At 41.5% G+C, this 27,206-nt stretch overlaps 1 protein-coding gene across 2 annotated transcripts; it reads left to right on the top strand.

Moving 5' to 3' along the window:
• Nucleotides 1-1,712: 1,712 nt before the first annotated feature.
• TPH1 (tryptophan hydroxylase 1) lies at nucleotides 1,713-25,879 on the top strand. 2 transcript variants are annotated; one of them, XM_075928102.1, is made up of 11 exons: nucleotides 1,713-1,979; nucleotides 7,960-8,097; nucleotides 11,394-11,577; nucleotides 12,720-12,820; nucleotides 13,387-13,454; nucleotides 15,670-15,866; nucleotides 18,317-18,452; nucleotides 19,374-19,500; nucleotides 20,304-20,399; nucleotides 21,176-21,309; nucleotides 23,568-25,879. In XM_075928102.1, exons 1-11 carry the CDS (start codon nucleotides 1,893-1,895, stop codon nucleotides 23,740-23,742), a joined length of 1,443 nt encoding a protein of 480 aa, XP_075784217.1. In that variant the 5' UTR covers nucleotides 1,713-1,892; the 3' UTR covers nucleotides 23,743-25,879. The 2 variants fall into 2 exon arrangements, with proteins under 2 accessions (XP_075784217.1, XP_075784218.1); XM_075928103.1 differs by lacking the exon at nucleotides 1,713-1,979 and adding an exon at nucleotides 4,075-4,243.
• The last annotated feature ends 1,327 nt before the right edge of the window (nucleotides 25,880-27,206 follow it).

The raw sequence follows: 27,206 nt of genomic DNA, 5'->3' as shown, positions 1-27,206 counted from the left end.
TCTGGCTCCTCATTCATGTTGACTCCTGGGATGCTGCAGCCTTCCAAGTATCTAATCCAGTGTCCACACAGGAACCACCACCACATTTGGTCCCAGAAAAGTGGCTTGAGTTACTGAGGTGAGACAAATGAATTCTCAAGTGTGTTTTTTAAACCAGAACTTCCCATCCCCAACCTGCCTAGAGAATCTCATTACAAAATCTTCCCCCATCTCCCTTCCTCCCTCCCCAAACTCACTCTTATTCTCACCAGAATGCAACTGGCACATGTGGAGCCCAGAAAAGAAAGGGCTCCCCTGGTACTGTGTGCTTGGCAGATGGTGCCCTCTGGTTTGGGGCTTGGTTGGTTTTGCTGTTTCTTTGCATTCATTTCCTCTGCTCCTGCAATTCTCTTTACAGTTCATAGCACTTCTTTTCATTATTTTTCATTTCCTCTGTTGCTTTTGTTTTAGACGTGGGATGACATTTTTCAACAGCCCCCAAAAGGGCCAGATTGTCCCTGTCTAGCTAGGATGACTAGTAAATCAGATATATTGTCACCTTCAGAATCTGAGTTAACAGTAAACTTTTTTTCTCACGTTTCATATAAGTGGACAGGAATGGAAGGGGGTCACAAGCAGTGTATAATTGCATCTTGCAATTCGTCTAGGAAATATTTAGGCTGGGCAGCAATCACAATGAAGAAGAAGAAAAGCTTCTTCGAAAACAAAGGGTTCAGTAGATTTCTGTGAAGTGTCACAGCGCAGTGGGACTTCATGGAGCTAGCGCTGGGAGGGCTGGCGTAGGCGATAATGAGAGATACCTCTGCTGAGACGCTGGCCCTATGTTATCCGAAGGCAAGGAGACGCTCTGGTACTACTGTTAATTTCAGGTTGCTGGGATTGTGATTGGCTTTGCCTGCTCGGGATGCGCTTGGCGCAGCGGGGACCCGCTTCTGTGTTTGTATCGAAACCCCAGTGAGAGTCTCTGTGTTAATGGCTTTTATTTCTTCTTGGCTGAGCGTCTCAGGCGCTGTCGAGTCGGGGCGGGCGGGGGGGGGGGGGGAGGGAGAGGAGAGGAGCAGATCTTTATGCTAATCCACCTTGATGTGTTTCTGGCCCTGGTGCAGAGAAACGAACAGGCCTTGCTTCCCGGACAGCTCTGGGGTTTGCCTGGAGCTGGGACCGCGCGTTTGGCTGACAGCCGTGCGTATGTGTTTCTGGTGTGTCTCTCTGTGTGTGTGTGTGTTTCTGGGGGGGGGGGGGGAGTGTGTGTTTCTGTGTGTGTCTGTGTGTCTGAGTGTCTGAGTATGTGTGTGTCTGGGTGTGTGTCTTGGTGTTTGTGTCTCTGGTGTATCTATTTAAACATGAGAAATCGCTCAATGGATTTAAAGCGAAGTCCTCCTCACCCCCACCCGGCTGCCCCCTCCTCAGCTGGCTGGGCGCTCAGAGCGAAAGGCGAGGGGCTCACCAGCTCTGGCCTGTCGATGGGGTGCCTGGCGGGTACAGTGCGGACCCCACAGCAGCAGCCCCAGCCCCCGCTTTGCCAGTGACTGTCCCCCCGCTCACAGCTGGCCTTGGAAAGGGCAGGATCAAACAGGGGGTCTCTCTCCCCAACGCGGGAGCCCGACCCCTGCTGGCACCAAGCCGCTCCTTTGCCCGGACGGGCGCTGGTAGCCGCCCGGTGGGGACTGGCACCTCCCAGGGGCGGATCCGCTCCCGGGGGAAGGGGGGAAGCGCCTCTCTCGGGGGGCCCGTGACGCGCCCGTTTTCCCATTTGCTTTGGCAGGAGATCAGGAAAAGGCTCTTCCTGCCCCCCCGCCCCTCTGCCCCCCATAAATAGCCCGGGAGCCGCCGAGCGCCGCACACCGAGCCGGGATCCTGTGCTGCACGCCCCGGGGCGCTCCGCCAGCACCATGTTCTCCAGCCGCGTGGAGGGAGCCCGCAGGGGACGGTCCTTCGACTCCATGAACGCCAGCTTCGAGGAGAACCAGCTGAACGAGGTAGGGGCGCCCTGAGAGGCGAGGGCTCCTCCCAGCTCTGCCGCGGGTCCGGTGAGCAGCTGGATTCTCTCGCAGCGCCGGGATGGCAGATTCAGACTCATCCCAGCTTCTGGGGGAGGGGGTGTCTAGCTGACTCTTGTGGCGTATTAAGCATCCCCCGATCATCCTAAATGCAGGGCAGGTTTGTGTTGTTCAGTAACCTCAAGTGCCACCTGCACAATTCAATTTCCCAGCTGTCACAGTGAGAGAGGAGGTCCCCTGCATGTCAGCTAGCCCAGTGGGTCTCAACCAGGGTACAGGCTGGGTACTCAGGGGTGGCTCCGGAGTATCCAACTCATTTTGGATACTTGCCAAGTTTGACCTTAGGCTACCCAAAAGGAGCAAGCGAAGTGAGTAGGAACGAAAAGGTGATACGATTATTTGCTTATATTGCTCTATAGACCGTGCGCTGAAATGTAAGTCCAAGACGTAGATTCCACTCATTGATAATTATATGGTAGAAATGAGACTAAATAAGTAATTTCCAGCAACTTCGCCCTGCTACACCTTTGTAGTAGGATGGCTGGTTTTGGAAGCAAGTAGGTTTTTTTAAAGTGAGGTGCAACTTGCGGGGTAAGCCAGAGAAATCAGACTCCTGAAAGGGCAGTGTCTCTGGAAAGGCACTAGGCTAGAAGATCAAGCTATCTTTTTGCAGCATATCTCCATTCATCTGAAGAAGTGGGTTGTACCCACCAAAGCTCTTGGTGCCATCTGCATGTTTTGTTAGTCTCTGAAGTGCTGCAAGACTATTTGTTGTTTTTTAAAGTTTGTCCAGTTATAGACTAACTCTGAAATTTTTGCAGCATAGTTGGGAGTGCGGGAGTCGGGGAGATTCTGTCCTATTAGGAGAACTCTTAAGACTTCTCTCCAGGGGGACAGGAATGGTGGAGGCTGAACTCTGCAGAGAGACCCCTAAGGAACAGCTCCATCACAGGAATGTAATAGCCCCCGCCCGCACCCCAGGCTCAGATGACTCTGTCTTAGCCCTGTGCTCCCGGAGACAGGGCCGGATAGGAAGGAGCTGGAAATACTCGCATGCTATTAAAATACAACACAAATCTTCTAAGGTTTGATGCTACCATGAGCAAAAGGTGAGCTGAGTTGTCAGATTTAAGCGCGTACAGGGGACTGATTGGAGCCAGCGCTGGGATGGCTGGCTTAGGAGGTAATAAGAGATTTACCTTTGCTGAACCTGCCCTGGCTGTAAGTAGTTCGAATATTCCCTTCCTTGAGATCTGGAGCAGCTTAGGCAAGGCTCCATGTGTAACAACCCCTGCCCCTTTCCCTAGCCCACAGGTTCAGCCGGCATCCCAGCCCCAGGCATGGAGGTGGGCCAGGCTTTCTGTTCTAAAGCCAGGCCAGACGCACTAGTTTACAGCAGCGGGTTGCAACCTTTCACCTTGCTCCAGAGGGGAATTTTAGGGCCCCACTTCTGTCTAGCCAGGAAGTGTGAAGTGGGAGCGTTTCCCTGCCGCCTGCAAGACTCAGACTCCGAGCTCATGAAGGCGGGAAGGAAAGCAAGGGGAACCCAGAGGGAAAACCAGCTCGGAGGCTGGGGGAGAGGAAGTGGCTTCCCTGCAACTGGCGCAGTAACTGGGACTCGGGGAGAGGAAAGGCTTGTGTGCACCCTAGTCAGTTTCATTGCGGAGGAGGGCTGCTCTCCCCACGGGCTAGCAGGGAGCCAATGCCTTACTGAGCTTGATTGTCAGTTGTTTGGAACAAGCGACCCGCTGACGTTTTACTTCCTATCGGGATTAGGACAAATATCCTGGGGCCATTTAATAGCGCCCCGTTTAATCTTAGCAGCGCCGGTGCCCCGCGCGATCTGCACAGTCACCTACAAGATTAAGGCGGATTTCGCTGAGCTCTTTGCAGCGCCACCGAGGAACTCGGCGAGGCTGTGACCCGCACGTAGTGACTCGGGCCCCCTGCATTGTATCGCGAGCTCCGAATTACTTTTCGGATGTCAAGATTGCTGAAGATATCGGACCCCCCCCCATCTTCTTATTTGCCAGCAGCTCTGCCATTGTTCATCATTCGCATTGTTAGAATGGGGCGCCCGTGTGGAATTTTTGATCCAGATTCTGCTCTCAGATAAACCAGTGTAAATCCTCCGTCACTGATGGCAGCGGAGTTACTCCAGATTTACGCTAGTGGCTCTGAGCTCGGAACAGGACCGAACTGAATTGTGCTTGTGTCTGAATGAGAAGGAAATCATTAGCTAAGTAAGTAAGATTCAGAAACATGAACATACAGATAGTACATGAGTTATTACTGCTTCGTTGTTGTGGTGGTGTGTGTGTGCGTGTGTGAGAGAAATAATTCTCTATTCAGAAGGGAAGAAGAAGAAAGGGGAAAACACTAAACAAGAGTAACCTGTTTTAAAATGTGCATCCATTCTAATATGTCGGAGCATAGGGGATGAAACAGATAGTTGTCTGGGCAGGGTTTGATTGCCATTAGGAGTATTATTGTCCAGTAATCAGAATGCTGTTCAGTATTCAGATGAGGCTGACACTTTATTACTACCCGAATCAATAGCTTTTCCTTCAGATATTTAGGAAGCTCAAGGGAACAGAATATGAATAGTATTGTAAGAGCTGTCCAGTCGGGATAGTTTGCTCTCCAGAATTCGGTCACAGGAAGACTTTAAGCAAGGGTCTAGTACCTGGGCTATCAGGTTGCATCCAATAATGGTCAGCCAAAAAGAACATTCCTTCATGCCTATTTAGTAACAAACACGTTTAAAGAAAATTGAGAAAATAACCTGAAAATCAATACTAATTGAGGGGAGGATTAAAATATTAATTGCCCATCAAATTTTAGTCTAAAGTCAATGTGCCAACATCACTGTATTCCTCTCCATGGGACATTATACTGGAGGACCCTTACTTTTACTTGTGAGAGTGATACTATTGTGATAGGGAAAGTACAAGTGGGTTGCGTCATGTACTTCCATTGTACTCAATACCAAAAGGCTCATCGACTTAAATGGGAGTAGAATGCCCCCCCCCAACGTTCTCAGAATGTAGCCAAGTATTAATCTTATTTTTCCATAAGGTGCTTGTTTAAAGAGTGCTTAAACCTGATCAAAGCTGCACAGATTCTAAGGCAGAACAGGTAACTCTAAATCAGGGGTAATTTACATTCACTGTTCTATTTGAACAGTCCCGCCATCATTTCAGCTGTAAAACTAAAGGCATTAAAAAGTGGATATATTTGAGAAAAATATTTAGACATTTACACCCAATTTCACACCCCAAAAGGAAATTAATAAGACAAAAACTGCACTGTGAGAAGGGGGGTTACTATGAAAAAGAAGAAATGCCTCAGATCCAATGAAGTCCAGTGGGGACTTTGTTATTGCTTTTTATTTTACACAGAAGGCACTCAGATATTACAGTCACCGACAGGACTATAAAATTCTTAACTAGATGGATGGATGTTGAGCATACATTTTCCATGAGATTTAAGTCCTATCAAAGGCTAATCTTTATTAGACCACTACTACTATATTATTAGATAAAGAAACTAACAAATTGGGGTGGGAGGGAAAGAGCAATTTACGTTTTCCAAATGTCTTTTTCTTACCTTTCAGTTCGTACTGTAGAGAAGTAGTTTTCTGTTTAAAGATTGGCAGGTAAAGAAAACAATAACATTTTAAAAATATGGATTTATTTAAATGACAAATTATTAAAATCAGTTGTTGCCACTTTGTGATCATATTTTGTCAATAATTCTTGAGGAGATTGGTTATGGTTTATACAGAAATATTTTTACCTCGGGTGGCCTAATCCTGCTTTGCTGACCCCAAAGGCAACAGAACAGGATCAGCCCCATATTTTCTGCTAGTTTTCTCTAGAATTTTGATTTAATTTTGCAAGGTGCTAAGTGTCCTCACCAAATCTCCCATGGAGTTGACTTTAGTGGGAGCTGAGGCCACTCATCGTATTACAGGAAGTGCTCAGCACCTTGCATGGTTGGGCCCATAATTCACAAAAACAACCACCTGGGTAGGAATAGTTATTTTACACCACACACATTCTAGTTCTTCCTTGCACCTCCTGTTCACCAGACAGGTGTGTGATGTAAAACAGCTTTTCTCTTCTAAGGTACCATTTTGTTTCTGTGGTGGGGTTGCACCAAAATGGTGGCTGCGTTTCTCAGACCTACTTCTCCATCCTGCTTTTTGTTAATTCTGTACAATTTTATTGTTGAATGCTAATGGACACTACTGTTAGTAGAGAAACCTCGACAGTATTCATCACCATACAATTTTGACAGATTTCCATGCCCTTTGTAGAGCTTATGTCCCACGTCTTGTCTCTGTTTCAAAGTTTGGCACCATTGGCCATTTTGAAAGAAAATAAAATGATTAATTTTTATATTTGGCTGGAGGAATGCAGTGTATTTGTGCTTAGAGAGACGTTTAGACTAAAAGTAGGAAAGAGCAGAGGTGGGTTATGGAAGATATTTGGTTAGGTTTAGCCACTAGCCATTTTTAATAGAAAACATTTATTATTTTTATATTGGAGAGGGGGAATGTGGTGAGTTTGTGCTTTGATACAAGTTTAGAGAAAAAAGTATAAAAGAGAATCCTTAAAGAAAAGAAGGTTTTTTTAAAAACGAAAGTTTTGGTTAGGTTTAGAGGAAAAAATGGTTATTTTAAATAGAAGACAGCAGTGTTTGTTTTATATATTAATAATCCCATGGGGATTAAAAAGAATAAAAATATAGAATAGTTTTACAAATAGTGGAAAATTCTGTGTTTAGTTTAGTTTGTTGTAAAAATTAGCAAATCTGTGGTAATGTGGGGATTAAAAAGAATAAAAATATAGAAACAATTTGTATATAACCACAGTGGAATTTGTGAACAGAGACATATTTAGAAACACTTTAAAATATGAAATATAAGGGTAAATGAAGAAAAATAGCAATTTAAAAAAAGTAGAGTTATTTTGAAATTAAAAGAGAAAACATGGCAGAAAAAGGGAATTTAAAAATATTTTATAAGTGGAGATTGTTTAGTAAGCACATGGTGAAACTTAGGAGAAAAGGATTATTATTTATAATTATATAAAGGTAGGCTAAGAGAAATCTTTAGAAAAGCTTTAAATATTAAACACAAGGATATGTAAAGAAAATAGTTATTTTAAAATATTAAAAGAAAGTATATGAAAGAAAAAAGACATTGAATGAGGGGAAAAGACAGTCCTTTGTAAATGACAAAGATAGCACATGACTGAGGGGAAAAAGAGCTAAGTAGGTAAAGGGGAGGGAGGACAGGAGAGAACTAGCTTACCCTCAGGACTGTCCCTGGGGAATGACAGAACTCACCAGGCTCATAGCCCTCTGCCTCTGCCTCTGCTTCTGGGCTGGACCAATCTACAGCTGCATCATAGCATAATTTTTTTCTGAGCCAATCAGAAAGATTTTTGAACAAGAGCTATCTCCCTCTACTCCCCTCACTTTCCTCCCTTTAACCGTCTTATCTAAAAAAACACCCCCCCCAATCATTTTCCCCACCATTTAGCACTTTTTTACATATGTGTTTCAATTAAAAATATAACCTACGCAAACATTCCAAAGTTAAAATCTTTGTAACTAACAGTTTATAAAAGCTTTCCCTCTGTTTCTTAGTAAGGACAATTTGAAGCAACATGCTTTTACAAAGATGTGGTGTTAGCAGTAACAGAGTTTGTGAACCATTTGTTTTTAATTATAAGCTATACTTGGATGTATTATATGCATTATATCCTACTGAAGAACTACCAATAACCTCCCAAAGGAACCACAGTGATAGTTTATTAAAAAACCCTATACTAAGCTCCAATTAAGTAATGAATTGTTTCTATCGGTATACATGTGACTGTATATAATCATTTGACTGGCGCTTTATTTTTCCAGTTGATGAAATCTATATTTTCCCATATATTCCCAGTTAAATAAGTCGAACTACACAATGATTGAAGATAATAAAGAGAACAAAGACAATTCAACTGGAAGAGGTAGAGCAGCTGTCATTTTTTCCTTAAAGAATGAAGTTGGAGGACTTGTAAAAGCACTAAAACTCTTTCAGGTACGTAGTCCTGGCATTTCTATAGATGGTTTTCTGACTGTAAGATTCATGTTGGCACCCATCACAATTTATTTTTCTTAGTAACAAAGGACCCATAATTCACGGTGAAAGCAAAATTGTGCCTACAAAATTAGAGGCTGCTTTGACAGCCCCTCAAAATCATGGCCTGTTCTCCTACTCCCACTGAAGTCCAGGGGTATTTTGCCTTTAATAGGAGAAGGATTGGTACACTTGGCCTTTGTATGGAATGGACCTGAAATAATTGCCCTGATCAGAATACTCCAGATCTGAACTCTAATGAATGAATCAAAACTCCACAACTGCTTTGTTTCAAAGGTTGGGAAGTTCAGCTCTGAACTTTGTGGCTTCAGCCTGTTTGTAGTGTTTGCTGTGTTTTCCCTGAGTATGCTCCTCTTTGTGACAACTATCCTACATAGGAAGAAAGACTGAATTAATCTTTTCTGAATCACCGGTGTCATTCCTTTATTGATGGAAGAAGTTTATTGCCATTGAGCAAGATGAAATACACACCATCCCAGGCTCTCAGCATACTATTTATACCTGTGGTGCCCAACATGCTAGCCACTAGCCACATGTAGCAATTTGGCCAATTGAGTGTGGCCATTTGGCTTGAACAATGTGGCTATTTGGCCGGTTGGGTGTGGCTAGTTCACCATAGCAGTAACTACTATAGTAGCTACTGCTTCAGAACTGGTTGGACACCACAGGCCTATACAGTGCGCTAAGCCTTTGAGGAGTAAGTGGGTTAATACTGCTTTAGCAGGTGTCCTTGCATAATATTACTACGAGAGCTCTATTTATTCATTTTACAAAACATTTTGTTAAGTAACATTCTTTCAGATAAAACAAAAGTTAAAGATACTATTAGGAAATTATAATTTTAACATCTCTTTTTATTTATAAGAGTAATAAAGATTTGTTGACTTGATTGGCAAACAGTGATTTATACGACTCATCTGTCAATCAAACTCTACTAACTAATTAACTTGAAGATTTTCCTCTTTTATTACCTAATAGAGAGTTTGCTAGATAAGGACTATGGGCTTTAGTTCACTTTATTACCAAAAGTCAATTTCTAGTAGTGAAACAAACAAATTATGAGTTAAGGTGGGACTGTATCGGGGATCAACACGGAGCCCTTTCTTATTAATCCTGAAGACAAATAAGACATTAAGATCAGAATTTAGCCAGCTGACCAATAAACATAAATGAACTATTCTAGTTTCTGGTTCTAAACAGAGCAGTTTCTGTTTCGTTAACTGCAGTGGTTAGAAGTGCACAGTGAAATGAAACTCAGAGTGGAATCTCCTTGAGTCAGATAAAAAATAACCTTACCTCAGCTCTATAATTTGGCTCTGAACATACTTTTCATGTTGTTGTGGCCTACATGAGTTTAGATGCCAACATACTCCACTGGGAATGACAGAAACGGTATAAACCTGTAATTCCCGTGGCATACACCAATGGAACCAGCAAACCCAACATCAAACCAATAGTTTGCAGCATTATTAAGTTGACACAGTTATCTTTGGGAGGTTAAATTCTTATGTTTTGTATGCAGGTCCTGAAATTACTACTGTTAGAACCATGACATAGCATTCCTATTGCCTTCAATGGGTTTGATGTTAGTCCTCTCAATAGTCCAGTTTAATCAAAATCCAAAAGGGTAATGTGAGGTGATAGGCTAAGGTTAATACATTTTGACAGATATTCATGTTTTTTTCTAGAGAATTATGATTTTCATATGGTAAATGCACATTTACATGCCTGGATTTAACATGATGTTAATTGAATTAATTCTTTTTCCACTCCTTTAAAGAAATTGGAAAGGTAATGAAGTGCTGGCACTTGATAGCCTCTTGGCCAAGTCAGGATCACCTGTCAGAGGCTCCAAGATTTAACAGTAGATCCTGATCTACTGGTTGCTGACCATTGTACTAGAGAGACATGGGCTCAAAATAACCAAAGGAAAAATAAGAGTATGCAGTATGAAATTTCAGTAATATGAACACCAAAGAGAAGACAGTACTGAAAATTCAAAGTTTCAAGTTGCTGTGTTCCAGAATCCAGGGAAACGGGGAAATTGTTAACAAAATTGAAGCTAGGATAATAAATGCTTATCTCAAATGGAGAGAGAGATAAGTGGTGTAGTACGTGACAGGAAGAAACTAGTATGACCGAAAGGTAAAGTATATATAAATATAGTGGTCCAGCCAGATTTAATGTATGGCACTGATCACCAAAGGAGAAACATGAGCAAATGGTGTGTTCTACAGAAATGTGAATGTGGAAATGGTTGAGAGAGACCACATGAGGAATGTGTATGTTAGAGACATGCTCAGAGTAACACTCCATAAATGAAAAAGTGAGAGAGTGCAGGCTCAGACAGTTTGATCATATAAAGAAAAAATCCTGACAACTACATGGGCAAGAGAGTTCAACATATGAAAGATAAAGGAAAAAAAGACAGAGAAGCTGACTGAAGAAATGGTTGGAAGGAAGCAAAAGAAAGGAGGGCATTTTAACATGGAAGGTGATTGAGAGAGCATACTGATAGAGAGGACCCTGTGGGTGTGTCTAGACTACATGCCTCCTTCGACGGAGGCATGTAGATTAGCCAGATCGGAAGAGGGAAATGAAGCCGCGATTAAAATAATCGCGGCTTCATTTAAATTTAAATGGCTGCCCCGATCTGCCGATCAGCTGTTTGTCGGCAGATCGGGGCAGTCTGGACGCGACGCGCCGACAAAGAAGCCTTTCTTCATCGGCACAGGTAAGCCTCGTGAAACCAGGTTTACCTGTGCCGATGAAGAAAGGCTTCTTTGTCGGCGCATCGCGTCCAGACTGCCCCGATCTGCCGACAAACAGCTGATCGGCAGATCGGGGCAGCCATTTAAATTTAAATGAAGCCGCGATTATTTTAATCGCGGCTTCATTTCCCTCTTCCGATCTGGCTAATCTACATGCCTCCGTCGAAGGAGGCATGTAGTCTAGACACATCCCATGTGATGGGATTAATGCAAGAAGAGGAAGACATTTCTACAGTATTTACTAGATTAAAGTTGAGGATATAAAAGCACCCCTCTTTCATTTTCTGTGACACTGGAAAGAGATTTTTAACCATTCCTTATCTTTTTTTAATACAAGCTGCTATTTATAGATATGTTTTCATAAAGAGACTTCTCAGAGCTACTGTTATACAGTAGACTACTGGCTTGGCAAGAGGTAAAGATTATCTAACCAACCAATCTTAAAACACTTTTTCTCATAAACAGGAGAAACATGTGAATCTGATGCACATTGAGTCCCGAAAGTCAAGGCGAAGAAATTCAGAGTTTGAGATCTTTGTGGACTGCGATAGCAATGTGGAACAACTGAATGAGATCTTCCATCTGCTGAAATCCCACGTCAATATTGTATCTGAGAACCCCACAGATAATATCACTATGCAGGAGGATGGTACGTATGGAGGGATATTCTAGCAAAACCGCATCAAGGGAAGAGGATATTGTTCTACTTTCTAATGAGTTCGTTTTCAGTCCCTTTATGGCAGATATTTGGAAACAGAGATAAATGAAATGGGTAAAATGGGGTAAAATGAAAGGAATGTTTCATGGAAGCCTGTCAGACGAGATGCTTAGATGATATGAGTTGGCATACCTTCACTGAAATCAATGACCAGCTCAGGATATGGTCAATGATTTCTGTCAGTGCATGTTATCCCTTCCTATATTTCACACCCTTTGTCCTCCCCTATTTTTTCTCATGTTGCATTGGTTAAAATGATGGTGTGAAGTTCAGGGCAAATGGAGTATAAGACCCATAGTTTTATACCCACTTTGCTCAGCTGTAAAGGTGCAGGGGAATGAAGAATAATGCTTGTAGCTTCCTTGGATAATGCCCATTTACTCTGGCTTTTTACAGAGGCGTGGTGGGGGGGAAGGAGAGGGATGCTAGCAAAGCTGTTTGTAATAAAAAAAATTCTCTTTAAGGCTGCAGAGCTACTGTAGCTGAGAACCCCAGTCTCAGTCAGTAAACCCTGAGCACCCACAGAGTGTTTATTCACGTTGATATGAGCACTTCTTTCTCCCTATTCGTCAGGTTGTGTGGTCCATTGGTTGGGACTATTCTGGTACTTGGCAGGCCAGAGTTTAATTCCCATCCTGCTATGGGATCTTGGACAAATCACTTCACTGCCTTTATTTCTGTCACCATCTCTTGTAAAGCTCAGTAGGGCAGAGACTGTCCCTTACTATGAGCCTATAACACAAGGAAACTGATCTCAGCTGGGGCCTGGAGATGCTATTGTAGAACAAATAATAATAACAGTTACAGAAAAACCATTTCAGCTCCAGGCCCTTAGTTAACCATTGCCTCCCCATTTTTTATGCCATGATGGTCTTCAAGCAGAGTGTTTTGGTGACACAGGAGGAAGTGTTAGATTTTGTGCTGGTGCCAGATAGTCAGAAGACTTCCTCATCCCCTTAGTTGCCTTCTTGATTTTGCTGCCATCGCTGCCACACCTAAACTTGAAACAGACGTTTCCTCTTTTAACCCACTGAATTTTATTAATAACTTTCTGGATTTCATTAATTTCTTAGACATGGAGAATATTCCCTGGTTTCCTAAGAAGATCTCAGATTTGGATAAATGTGCGAACCGTGTTTTGATGTATGGATCTGAATTGGATGCCGACCATCCAGTAAGTAGTTTCCCTGCTATTTGCAACAATGATTGAAGACAGATCAGTTTTTGCCCTATAAGAGTGGCTCTGTGGTTTTAGTGTATCTCTGGGACTTATTCCTGGTGTCCTGGCTCAGGCATTGCTCTCATTGACCTCAGTTCTGTAAGCTTTGAAAGGGGTTTTGCCTTGGTAGCAACTGCAAGGTTGAGCCATGGATACTCACAGACAAAAGGAATGCAATTTGAACTAGAGTTATTTCCCTCCTAAAGTAACGGTGTAAATGAGGCAAACAAATTAAACTGGGTACAATTTCTCAGATTCAGCCCAATCCATTAAATAATCAATTGACTGTAAGCAAAACTTTGAAAAAGGAATCCCTATCTATAGAATAGAGACATCAAGAATTATGTGCATGAAGTTTCTGATTTCTGTTTTAAATTGGGGGATTTATTTATTTCAAAGACGACATCAGCCAACAGGTTCCTATTTTGACTATTTATTTTCACAGAACATGCTTTTACAATACTTAGTTAACAGGCTTATTAATTACATAGATGGAAATATGTATTTTTGTCCACACACAGGGTTTCAAAGACAATGTCTACCGTAAGAGGCGCAAGTATTTTGCCGACCTAGCTATGAACTACAAACAGTAAGTATGACTCCTTGCAAAACAAGTTTCCTGCTTTGGAATAATGAGGTGGACAAAATTAGTGTAGTGCACATTTACTAGGCCAGCTGTTCAGGTCTAGCTGAGCTGTGTTTGGTATAGGAACCCAAGTAAGAGGAATACAAAGGTTGATCCAAGCCACCTTACAACTCCTAGGATCTCTAATTGATCTGAGGATCAAATTCTAATTCAAAGGTTTCCAGCTAGGATGGTCCCATAGGCTATGTCTAGACTGCAAGCCTCTTTCGAAAGAGGCTCTTTCGAAAGATACTTTCGAAAGAGTATCTTTCGAAAGAGAGCATCTAGACTGCACGCGGAACTTTCGAAAAAGCGGCTTGCTTTTTCGAAAGAAAGCACCCAGTGAGTCTGGATGCTCTCTTTCGAAGAAGCCCTATTTACATTCAAGAACGCCTTCTTTCGAAAGAGGAACTTTCGAAAGAAGGCGTTCTTCCTCGTGCAATGAGGTTTACCGCCGTCGAAAGAAAAGCCGCGTTCTTTCGATTTAATTTCGAAAGAACGCGGCTGCAGTCTAGACGCAGGTGAAGTTTTTTCGAAAAAAGGCTACTTTTTTCGAAAAAACCCCTGAGTCTGGACACAGCCATAGAGATGGCTCCACCAGCTGAGAATAACTAGACTACAGTGCATTCTGATTGAACTTTCTCTCACTCATCATCACTACCCACCTTGTTTAGGAATACACCTGTAATGGAGAGTGAGGAACACAGAGTACACAGATGGCTATACCAGCTTCATGATTTCCCTGTTAGGACATATCTGGATCACCTTGAATGGTGCAAAAGACATTGAGGTCAGAATGTAGCCTGCTGGGCAATAAATATAAATGAAACAAGAAAACAGTCATTATTCCAGTTTCTGGTCGTAAACAGTGCAGTTTCTATTTCATTGGCTACAGTTTAGAAGTGCACAGAGAAACAAAACCGTAATGGCAGCGGCATACACCAATGGAACCAGCAAGACCAATATCAAACCAATAGTTTGCAGCATTGTTATGTTGACACAGTTATCTTTGGGAGGTTAATTTCTTATGTTTTGTACGCAGGCCCTGAAATTACAACTGGTAGAATGATTCCTATTGCCTTCAATGGGTTTGATTCTAGTCCTCACAATAGTCCAGTTTAATCAAAATCCAAAATGGTAATGTGAGGTGATAGGCTAGGGTTACTACATTTTGACAGATGGTCATGGTTTTTTTTTTCTAGAGAATCATGATTTTCACATGGTAAATGCACATTTAATTACTCAGATTTATCATAATGTTAATTGAGCTCATTCTTTTTTCTTTTTCCTTGAAGAAACTGAAAAGGTAATGAAGATTCGTTATACACAGGTTTAGGGAAAAATTACATTCTTAGTCCCTGATCCTGCAAAGATTTATTTAAGGGTTTAACAATTATTCCCAATGTCAAACACACATAGAGCTCTTTGCAAGGTGGGGCATGAGCATCTGAACCAATTCCATTTATCTCAGTGAAAAGATTCTCATTGATTGACTTCAGTGGGAATTGAATCAAACCCTCTTAGGGTGTGTCTAGACTACATGCCTCCTTCGACGGAGGCATGTAGATTAGCCAGATCGGAAGAGGGAAATGAAGCCGCGATTAAAATAATCGCGGCTTCATTTAAATTTAAATGGCTGCCCCGATCTGCCGATCAGCTGTTTGTCGGCAGATCGGGGCAGTCTGGACGCGACGCGCCAACAAAGAAGCCTTTCTTCATCGGCACAGGTATGTCTCGTGAAACCAGGTTTACCTGTGCCGATGAAGAAAGGCTTCTTTGTCAGCGCGTCGCGTCCAGACTGCCCCGATCTGCCGACAAACAGCTGATCGGCAGATCGGGGCAGCCATTTAAATTTAAATGAAGCCGCGATTATTTTAATCGCGGCTTCATTTCCCTCTTCCGATCTGGCTAATCTACATGCCTCCGTCGAAGGAGGCATGTAGTCTAGACACACCCTTAGACTGTGCCTAACTGGATGGCACAGCAATATAAATGTTATATAATAACAATACTAGATAAATGAGTCATTCAGAGCTGTCTGAGCCATGAATTAATCTTTCTTTCTTTCTTTCTTTCTTTCTTTCTTTCTTTCTTTCTTTCTTTCTTTCTTTCTTTCTTTCTTTCTTTCTTTCTTTCTTTCTTTCTGTCTGTCTGTCTGTCTGTCTGTCTGTCTGTCTAGTGGTGACCCAATCCCCAAGATTGAATTCACCGAGGAGGAGATCAAGACTTGGCGCACTGTATTCCGAGAGCTCAACAAGCTCTATCCAACTCATGCCTGCAGAGAGTACCTTAAAAACTTACCCTTACTCACCAAATACTGTGGATACAGAGAAGACAACATCCCCCAGCTGGAAGATATATCACGCTTCCTGAAAGGTAATCTTCTAAATTTTCTGCTGTAGCAATGGGAGCTAAATACCTAGGTGCCTTCGAAAATCCCCTTTGATGCCTATCTGGATCTTCAGGCATCTATAAAACTTCAAAAATCTGCCCTATGCCCTCTGTAAAGCAGAGTCACTAGACAGTAGCATGCTCGCTGCCTCTCTCACTCCATATTGGTGCTATGGATTATAAACAGTATTTAGTTACGACATGGTGATTTGAGCAATTCCCATGATCCAGTCAATATGGGGCAGAGGTACACATGCACATCGGGGGAAGGCAGACAAACATTATGTAACTTTATAGATAATATTAAATTTTTCTATTGCATTCATTTTAAGGGCACTCTTATGCCCTTTTGTGCCTAAAACAATACCATGGGTATTTATTATCTTATTCTGTGCCACACAACACTATAAAAGGACTTCTACAGCCACTGATGTCAGTGGCAGCTTTGGGGGGGGGGGCATGTTGCACTTATAAGAAGCACAGAGTTCAGTTTTAAAATAAATATCTGCTCCAAGAAAAGATTCTCTCTCCAAAAGGGAGAGAGATGGTGGGTTTTCTATTGTATAAGAACATAAGAACGGCCGTACTGGGTCAGACCAAAGGTCCATCTAGCCCAGTATCCTGTCTACCCACAGTGGCCAGCACCAGGTGCCCCAGAGAGGGTGGACCGAAGACAATGATCAAGCGATTTGTCTCCTGCCATCCCTCTCCAGCCCCTGACAAACAGAGGCCAAGGACACCATTTTATCCCCTGGCTAATAGCCTTTTATGGACCTAACCTCCATGAATTTATCCAGCTTCTCTTTAAACTCTATTATAGTCCTAGCCTTCACAGCCTCCTCTGGCAAGGAGTTCCACAGGTTGACAACACGCTGTGTGAAGAAGAACTTCCTTTTATTAGTTTTAAACCTGCTACCCATTAATTTCATTTGGTGTCCTCTAGTTCTTCTATTATGGGAACTAATAAATAACTTTTCTTTATCAGCCCTCTCCACACCACTCATGATTTTATAGACCTCTATTATATCCCCCCTCAGTCTCCTCTTTTCTAAACTGAAAAGTCCCAGTCTCTTTAGCCTCTCCTCATATGGGACCCGTTCCAAACCCCTAATCATTTTAGTTGCCCTTTTCTGAACCCTTTCCAAGGCCAAAATATCTTTTTTGAGGTGAGGAGACCACATCTGTACACAGTATTCAGGATGTGGGCGTACCATAGTTTTATACAGAAGCAGTAAGATATTCTGGGTCTTATTTTCTATCCCTTTCCTAATAATTCCTAGCATCCTATTTGCCTTTTTGACCGCCGCTGCACACTGTGTGAAAGTTTTCAGAGAACTGTCTACGATAACTCCAAGATCTCTTTCCTGATTTGTCGTAGCCAAATTAGCCCCCATCATACTGTACGTATAGTTGGGGTTATTTTTCCCGATGTGCATTACTTTACACTTATCCACATTAAATTTCATTTGCCATTTTGTTGCCCAATCACTCAGTTTGGTGAGATCTTCTTGGAGTCCCTCACAGTCTGCTTCTGTCTTGTATGAAATCCTTAAATTGAAACTAGTTGTTTCTAGCTTGGTCAGATGTTACAGACTCCATGCAGGAATCATCTGGAGAAATTCTGTGATCTGCATTGTACAGGAGCTCAGATTAGAGGATCATAATGGTCCTTCCTGGCTTTAAAAGGTTTGAGTCTATGAAAGTGAGTGCTCTGTAGTTCTGAACACAATACAATGAATTAAAAGAGAAAGAGAAAGGAATCATTACACAGTGAGACCACATGCTATACGGACACGGACTGGCTAGGGTAAAAGAGTAGGAAACACACAAAGTCAGAGTATGTTGTCAATGGCTACATCTAGACCACAGGCTTCTTTCAAAAGAAGCTTTTTTTCGGAAGACATCTTTCGGAAAAACCTCTTCCGAAAAAGAGCGTCCACACTGCTAAAGTGCATTGAAAAAGCGTTCTGCTTTTTCGAAAGAGCATGTCCAGACTGAATGGATACTCTCTCATATGTAAGATGCGATTGCTGTTGATGGAGTGGCCACCAGAGTACCTGTGCTTTTACCTCTTTCCTCTTCTTCAAAAATAACTCCTTCTTCCCTGTCCATACAAAAAAGATTGCAAAAAAGATTCTTCCTCATAGAATGAAGATTACCAATGTCGGAAAAACCCCTCTGTTCTTTCTGCTTTCTTGTGGAAGAATGCAACTGTGGGCGTTTTTCTGACAAAACTCTGTAGTGTAAACATATCCAATATCTGGGTAATTTTCAAAATGTGGGAATTTTAATCCTGGTTCACCTCTACTTTTCATCCTTGGCCTTGAGCAAAGCCATGCTGTGGTACTTACCCAAGCAATTAGAGCAGAATCACAGTTTTGAACATTATAAAATTGTACAACACATTGATCTATGATTTATCTATTGCTTTTCAGAGCGCACGGGTTTCACCGTCCGCCCAGTTGCTGGATATTTGTCACCCAGAGATTTCTTGGCAGGCTTAGCATTCAGAGTTTTTCACTGCACTCAGTATATTAGGCACAGCTCGGAACCTCTCTACACCCCAGAGCCGTAAGTTATTTTATTTCTGGGGAGAAGTCAAATATATGCACAAAACTATAGTTTACAGACAAGGTTTTTAAACCTGAGTTCCTAAAGTGAAGCTCCTAAATAAGAATGGCTCAGAAATATTGAGTGTGTGCAGCTCTCACTGATGTTAATGAGGTTTTTGGATGCACAGAGCACCTGCAAACCAGGCAACGCTTTCTTAGAGAAGAGGTTTTCAAAAGTGCCCAGTATTGGCCTAATACTGTCCTGCCAGGAGCTGCACGCTTCTGGCAGGGTGGGAAGAGACTTTGCGTGCCTCCTCACCCCCCGATATGCCTGGGGGTGTAGGAGTGTGCAAGGTTTCCTCTGCCCTGCCCCCACCCTGCAAGGAGTGTGCAGCACTTCCAGGTGTTCCTGGAAGGATGGAAGGAGACTTCACATGCTCCTCACCCCCAAGTCCTAATTGGCCTGGGGGCAGAAGGGGGAGTGAGCAAAGTCTCGTCCCACTGACGGGCCTGGGTGCCTAAGGGGAACTTCTGGCGGGGGGAGGGGGTAAAGGCACTGAGAGTGGTCTGTGAGTGGGGAGGCAGGGAAGTATCCTGGCCCTGCCCCTTCTGGTGTGGCCTGGGGCCACTTCAAAAATTTCTGAAGTGGCCCCTGCAAAAAATTATTGCCCACCCCTGCTCTATATCCTCCTCCTATATGGGTATGGGAGCTTAACTTTAGGCATCCAGGTTGGAAAATTTGGGGCTTTTATTTGTATAGTGTTAATATGATGCAATCTAATAAGAGAAATGTTTTTCTGCCATTTTGATATTACATAATTTTTCAGTGTTCCAAAGAATGTTCTTCTGAGACAGTTGTATTCATTGGATGGTGCTGGTTTTTCACTCCCTCAGCAAGAAAGAATATCACCTTACAGCTTCTTCTTTGTTTCTTTTTCAGTGACACCTGTCACGAGCTCCTTGGTCATGTTCCGCTGTTGGCTGAACCCAGTTTTGCTCAGTTCTCCCAGGAGATTGGTCTGGCATCACTTGGGGCATCAGATGAGGCTGTTCAAAAACTGGCAACAGTAAGTGTCCCAGTCTCTGCTGGTGATAATCCTACTTGAATGTCACAGAATTTTACAGGGTTGATCTCACTCCCCTTGAAGTAACTGGAAGATTTATCATTCATTATCAGCAGAAGCAAATCATTCACTCTTGTCCATGTCAGTAGCTCTAAACCTTTTATTTGCTGTAACTCCATGATAGAACAGATGTGATATGCAGTGAATGCTATTCTCCATCTAGCCATAAAGTAAGGGTCTCTGAGGATCATAACCTCCAGATTGAGAACCCAAGGTCTGTGTCTTCTAACTCCAAGTCTTTCTAATTCTGGGGTGATAAGTCAGTAATTTCTACAATAATTTCCACAGCTCTGACTGATCTCATTTATCAGTTTAAAAAAAAATACAGTCACTTCCTGTGCTTCTGTTAAGCTGCCTCGTGACCAATTCAATGGATGGCTCAGTGCATTTGTATGGCAGGATTAGAGCTCAGTGCTTCTGTTGAGATCAACCATATCTGTGATAAAGTGAGCCTGGGGTGTGGAATAGTAGCACCATCACTTCTCAGAGCTATCCAGCTCAATGATCCTTTATCTTTCTCATTCTGGTCCAACTTTCATTTAGCAAAATGGGAAAAACTGGTAGTTGGGACCCTCTGACATTTGTTCAAGACACCTTTGGGGGTTGTTACACACTGCTTGATAACCTTTCATTTAGTTTGCTTGACTCTCAAAATCTGCAGCACCATTTGTTGCATCTGTGTTGAAGACCGATTCGTCCCCACCTTCCACCATTTTAATTCTTTTTTTGTTTCCCTTCTGTATCAGTGCTACTTCTTCACTGTGGAGTTTGGTTTGTGTAAGCAAGAGGGACAGCTAAGAGTCTATGGGGCTGGTTTACTTTCTTCCATCAGTGAGCTCAAGGTAAGAAGAGGAAAACATTCCCCTGTTTTCTGCCGCCTTTCTTCATTCTCGCCTGATTTTTTTGGTAGTTTTGCCAAAATATTGGGTGGACTGAGTAGCTATCACCATTAGAAAATGTGAATTATAAATTTTAATTTAGAAAGTGTGAATTGAAGCAGCATATATTTAGGTAGCATTTATTCTGAAAACTCCTACAGCCAGATTTTTAAAGGCATTTAACGGTATTAATTCAGTGGGAATTTGGCACCTAAATACCTTTAAAAATCTTGCTCCTCTAGGGTTGATTCTGAATAAGTGAAAAAGCATGGAACTAATAATTGGAAATTGTGTTTTTTTGGTGTGTGCTGAGCCCTATTGCTCCCAGTGGTTTTTGATGGAGTTGAAGGCTCCCTGCATTTCTTAGAATCTAAATCCTAAATAGATGTGTGTTAAGCATAAGGCTGTGCTTGCCAGACTAGATTCTGTTGCTATTGTTTTCAGTAATGCTGGCTTCAGAGTTCAAGTATGTTGACATACTCACATAACAAGATACTACTTGTAAGGGGGACAGTACTTTTTGAGGGTGTCCAGTTTCCTATGGGTTAGCTGATACTAATCTGCAGATAGAATTCTTAAATAAAAGATTATGTTGTACAGAGATTTAATTTATGGTATCATTTCATCCTCTTTAACACACTGTTTATATCCTCTGTTTTTTCCTTTGGACTCTTTTGGTGCTGATACTATTATGACGTGATAATATTAATATCTTTATTTCATTTTTTGTCTACTACCAGCATGCTCTTTCTGGCAATGCCAAAGTCAAGCCCTTCGATCCAAAGGTGACCTGCAAGCAAGAATGCATCATCACAACTTTCCAGGATGTCTACTTTGTTTCTGAAAGTTTTGAAGAAGCAAAGGAAAAGATGAGGTATAACTTGTTTAATCTTGGTTCTTACTAAGCCAGGTTTATTCTAATGTATGTGCCAGAAAAAAAAAAATCCTTTACTTTTTAATCATCATGCTGGGTTTTTAGCTTCCATTTGGCTGGAAAGCAGCTATTCAAGATTTCCTTTCTCCCCTGTATTATTATTATTAATTAACTGATGTGGTATCTGAACACATCACACATAACAGAAAACATGTCTATAAATGCCCCCACAGGGCAACAATGTTATTTCTGTCCCTGTTATCTATCCCTCTAATGGGAAAAATCTGAGGAAGAGAAAAAATAAAAGACAAAGCTTTAGTTTAGAGCCATCTAGTAAAAGTAGGGCCATAAAGATTAGTTTGGAACCAAGCTCTGAAAGCGAACAGGCCTGAGGTCTGATAGACTAAGTATCACTGTCAGGGAGCCTCCATTGAGAATGAGTGTACCATTTGGGTTCTGCCAGCAAAAGCATCTTGCTGATCTCAGCTGTCATAATGGGGTGGAATTCTCCCCTGTGTAGAGGAACAGCACAAGGCCCAAACACCCTCTGAGTTCCATTTTGTGGGCTTAAGGAGGACATAATTTTGCATAAGGCTTTTCTTGGCTCTCCATACAGAGGAAAATGTCACAAGATGGGACATGATAAAATAAATAGTTTCTAAAGTAGCTAAGTTCCAAACAATATTGGTGTTGACAGTTCAAACTGTTGTTTTTAACCTAACACAGAAAATCATGTGGTAGTTAATATAGTGAGGAGCACAGGTGTAACGTGCTCAGACTGTGCACCTCTGCTATGAGCTGGGAAGTGTGAGTCCCAGTTTGAGTATATTTACCCAAACTATTCTGCCTGGGATAGCACCTAAAAATAGCAGTGCATCTGTCATAGCATAGACGGAGTTGTGACTCGGACCAGCCACCTGAGTACACATGGGCACCAGATGGGATTGTACCCAGATTGGCTAACCTGAAAAAAAAGCTGCAGAATGGCTCTTGTGCAAGAGTGGGGTTTTTTTGTGTTAAAAGGAGCTGTGTAGATGGCTCCTTTTTGCACAAAAGCCCCTTGTGCAAAAATGGAAACTCATTAAGTATGCAAACGAGGCACAGCGATATTCACCACTTCACCTCATTTGCATATTTTCTTGCACAAGAAAGGGCAGTGTAGCCATAGTTGATGAAAGTGATATCTGCTCTAAACAGCAGGTGAAATACTGCTTTCAGTTACACCAATGTAAATCTAAAGTAAGTCAGCTGATTTCAAAAGGCCTGATTCTCATCTCCCTTACACTGGTTTTATATGTGTTATACCATTAACTTCAGTGGAATTATTCTGAACCCACACAGAAAACAGTAATATAAGTGCAGAATGTAGCTAATAATTTCTCCAGTGATATAATGTAGTGACAAAGTAGATGAGTTATTGAAGATCTATTTTTAGCAAGTGCTTATGCAATTTGGTCCAGTTTAACCAAAGCATGTGAAAAGTTGTTGCCCACTAGACAGGGTGCTCGACTAGGACTCTGGAGACTGGAGTTCAATTCTGGCTCTGTCACTGACATTCTGGGTGACCACGGACAAGTCACTTTTCTGCAATGTGCCCCAGTTTTTCCTTCTGTAAAATGGGAATAAGAATGCTGACCTCTTTTATAAAGTGCTTTGAAATCTACTGACAAAAACATTCTATATGAGGTAGGAATTTTGGAGCAGAAACATAGTTTAACTAATGGGGTACTGATGCTGTCTGCTCCCAGGGCATGTCTACACTAGGAAATTATTTTAAAATAACTAAATTTGAAATAATAACTCCCAAAATAACTATTTTGAAATAGCTTGTTCACACTATAGGGAAGCTTCAAAATTAGTCTGAGGCAGGCTCTCTTAATGTGGATGTGCTACCTTGACTTAGAGCCCCAGGAAGCACTGGGAAGTAATTACTTTGAATGATGCCAGAGAGTAGTTATTTTGAAATAGTTGCAGTGGAGCGTCCACACAACCGCTATTTTGAAACAACTATTTTGAAATAAGCATTATTCCTCATGGAAAACAAGAGTTGTTATTTTGAAATAACCAGCCCTTTATTTCAAAATAACAGGCTTGGAAGTGTGGATGTTCCACTTGTTATTTTGAAATAAGGGGAGTTGTTACTTCGAAATAACTCCCTAGTGTAGACCAGGGCTTGGACAAAGCATGGTGATTAGCTCAGGGACACATTTGGCTTTGAACTGATTTAATCTGAAACGCTCTCTTTTTTGTTTCAACAGAGAGTTTGCAAAAACAATCAAGCGCCCATTTGGAGTAAAGTACAACCCTTACACACAAAGCATGCAGATCCTAAAAGACACCAAGAGCATCGCCAGCATGGTGAATGAGCTGCGTCATGACCTGGATATCATCAATGATGCCCTCAACAAAATGGGCAAGGAACTGGGCATCTAACATGGCCAATAATCATCAGCACTTTGCACTCATCATCTCTGTTGATTTTTCCTGTTCTAGGCCTGAAGATACCTGTTAGGTGCTATACATAGAAACCTCCTTTCTAATAAGAGAAGAATGAATGACTAGTGGAGATAGTTACTTTAAAGTTAATGTTTCTCTACTTAACACACTTTGACCTTGCAAAATGTTTGTGACCCCTCTAAATTCTCCCCTGCCCCAAACCAATCAGGAAATAAATGGGGTGCATTCATCCTTGAGAAATCATCACACTGGATCAGAACAGTGGTCTAGTCTAGTATCCTGACAGTAGCCAGGGCCAGCTGCATCAGAGGAAGGTGCAGGAAACCCTGTGGTAGACAGCAATTAGATAATTTACCCCAGGGAAAATTTTCCTCATAATTCCCAACACTATGAAGTTGGTTTATGACAAATCCTGGCTTAGGGCCTCCAGTACCTCAAAGTTCACTAGGAGAAAGTTGCCTTCCCCCCAGTTGGAGGAGCATACTGATCTGGGAAATGATGTGACTGGGAGATGTCCTGATTCTGAATATTCCTATCCAGTGGTTGCCTCTCTTTGCAACATAAAGCTGCTGAATGCAATCCTGACTCCACTGAAGTCAAGGGGAACTTTGTTATTGACTTTAATGGGGACAAGATTTCACCTACTTGTCCCTGGAGTAGCATTTGAGGGTGGGCAATATGGGTAACATCACGTGCCCTCTGCCGTATGGAACGAATCCTTCCAAGATCACAGCAAGCCTTGCTAGTACAGGGAGCTGCAGTTTATACCTCTCTACGCCAGCTGTGGAGAACATAGACCAATGTCTAAAAACATTTTGAAATGGCATTTCAGTATCCACCATAGTATCATTACAAAGGTGAGGAAGCCCAGTTCTTTCAAATAGCCATTGTCTAATATGAGTTTACATGGAAAATAAAAGTCCCCCTGATTATTCATTCTCATCATTGATCTTTCAAAACGTGAAGTGATACATCCCAGTTCTCTTCTGTAGGGCCTGCTCCTGAGGGACACTGAACAGCTTCCCATTGAGGCCAATGGGACTTAAGGGATCTGTTTGTGGCAAGATGAATCCCTAAGTCTTTGTAGCTCATAGTTATGTTCAAATATACTGTAATGAAAAAGAAATCTGTTATCTTCTGAATAGCATTCTGCTGATGTGGGAAGCAAAGTCATGTTGAATTGGTAACATTAAACAGTAGTGAGCTCTCCAGTTTTGTGAGCATTCAAGCACTGATGTCAAAGGCAAAACTCCCATTGATTTAAATGCAACTAGAATTTCATCCTTGGATTCCTAAGAACAGAGAGTAAGTAAGGTTTAAATATCATGAATGGTCCTACTGGCCCTCTGCACAGTGGTGAATTTTATCCCAATAGACTATAAGGGCCATATACATAATGAACAGCCTAAAATATTCTGTATTAAGAGAGACCCAATTTTTGGATTTTTTCCTTTTTAAAATGAAATTTGGAGGGTTAATACTCTTTTTACTAGCATGGGATTACTCCTTTAATTTTTTTCTTTTACATTTAGGACAGTCAGACTATATATTTTTATAAAAATTAGCGTCGCATCTTAAAATAGTCTTTGGGAACTTCATGTTTTTAACGAAGAATCTATTCAGTTTAAATAAGTGATTAATGTGGATTGATTTTGTTTGCTTGTGTAGTAATGGTTAGAGCTAAGTTTTTTTTTAAGTATAGGATTTTTAAAATTTCAGATTATAAGCAGAAGATGTGATAAGCGGTACTTCAAATCTTAAATCTGTATTGTGTAAAATTTTAATAGAAAACATTGGACCTATTAATGTCTGCTTAGTACCTAGATTTAATAATTCTGGTGTTATTCTGTGAAGAGGAAATGCTGTCTATATTATATGGTACAAATATAGGAAACAAAATGTTAAGAGTAAAATATTAAAGTGATGTTTTTTCAGAGAATAACATAATTTATATTTGGTTTTTATCATGCCAAACCTGCTGACTATGTAAAACATTAATATAGACAGTTTAATGATGATAAAATGAAAACTACTGAATTGTTAAGATGAAAATCAATGTATAACCAAAAACTACTAACTCTACAGCCTAGCAATAAACATGTTTACTTGTGATTTATGGAGTTTCATCTTTAATGGAACAATTCAGTTACTCTGGATGCTGTATGGCCTGCAGATATACATGTATGACTCCCACTGACACCACAGGAAGCTATACATATTTATCTGAGCAGGGAATTGCCTCTCCTTTTGTTTTGTAGGCTCAGTCTTGATCCCATAGACAGACCTAGGTTATAGAATTGGTTTCTTAGGACCTGATTCTGCATAAAGGTCCCTGCAGATATACCCATTGCCTTTAGGGTGTTTCTGCATTGACTTAGGGGTCCATCCATGGGGTATTGATTCCAGGATTGGGTCCCGCGGCTGTAAACTTTCTGACAAATGGACTGTGATGATCTGTGCATGTGGACAGCACCTAATGTGTACTATTGAAGTACAAATAATAATACTATACAAGGTTTGCCACTGCCTTTTAATAGAGACAAAAAAACAGACCTCTTATACATCAGGGGCCTCTCCAAAGCATTATTCTTTGTTTAGCTATTTACACTTGGGCAAAATGAATGTAAAAAAATCCCTACCACAAAGTTTGGTGGCATTTTACACAGGTATAAATTATACACTAAATGCTCTGCATTTTTAACACGATAGACTGGTACAAACATGCTGTTCTGAGATACTTCCTATTGTCTTTTAGTCTTGGTGCCCATGAATCCAAGAAATGTCAGTGCCTGATGCTGTCACAAATAGGTAAATAAGGCTATGTCTAGATAGGGCAATATTTTGGGACACCGGAAGTATCCTGAAATAGCTATCCCACATCTTTAAACACGCCCTTATTTTGAAATATATTTAGAAATAACAGGTGTGATATTCTGGCATCCCTGTGACCTTCATTCCATGAGGGTTAAGGGACTTGTTGGAACAGCACTTTATTTCGAAATTACCTCGAAATAATCTACACAATTTGCATAGTGCGAATTGCGTAGTTTATATTAAGGTAAGAGTGCAGTGTAGACGCACCCTAAAATAGCACATAAACAAGAAACATATTTTAGATATGGGCCATATATGTGGGACCCTACTGAAATTAGAAGTTTTGCCAAAGGCTTCAGTGGGAGCAGTACTGCAAACTAATCTGCATCAATTGGTAACTCTTGAATGAATATGCTGTAAATACTTGTTTTAATAGCATCTGATTTCTATCCATATTTTCAAAGTGGAAATGCATATAATAAACACTCAAATTGGATAAAATTCACCCATAGACAGTGGGATCGTACAAAGCATATGCATTGCATACATTTCATTTAAACTCTGTACGGATGCCATATTGGTATTTAAATGGTGATTAGGCCTAGTTCTGCTCCACTGGAGTGAAT

This window comes from Pelodiscus sinensis, chromosome 4 (genome assembly GCF_049634645.1).
Source record: "Pelodiscus sinensis isolate JC-2024 chromosome 4, ASM4963464v1, whole genome shotgun sequence".
NCBI lineage: Eukaryota > Metazoa > Chordata > Testudines > Trionychidae > Pelodiscus > Pelodiscus sinensis.
The sequence above is the reverse complement of the archived record's forward strand: the minus strand, read 5'-3'. Positions and strand labels throughout refer to the sequence as shown.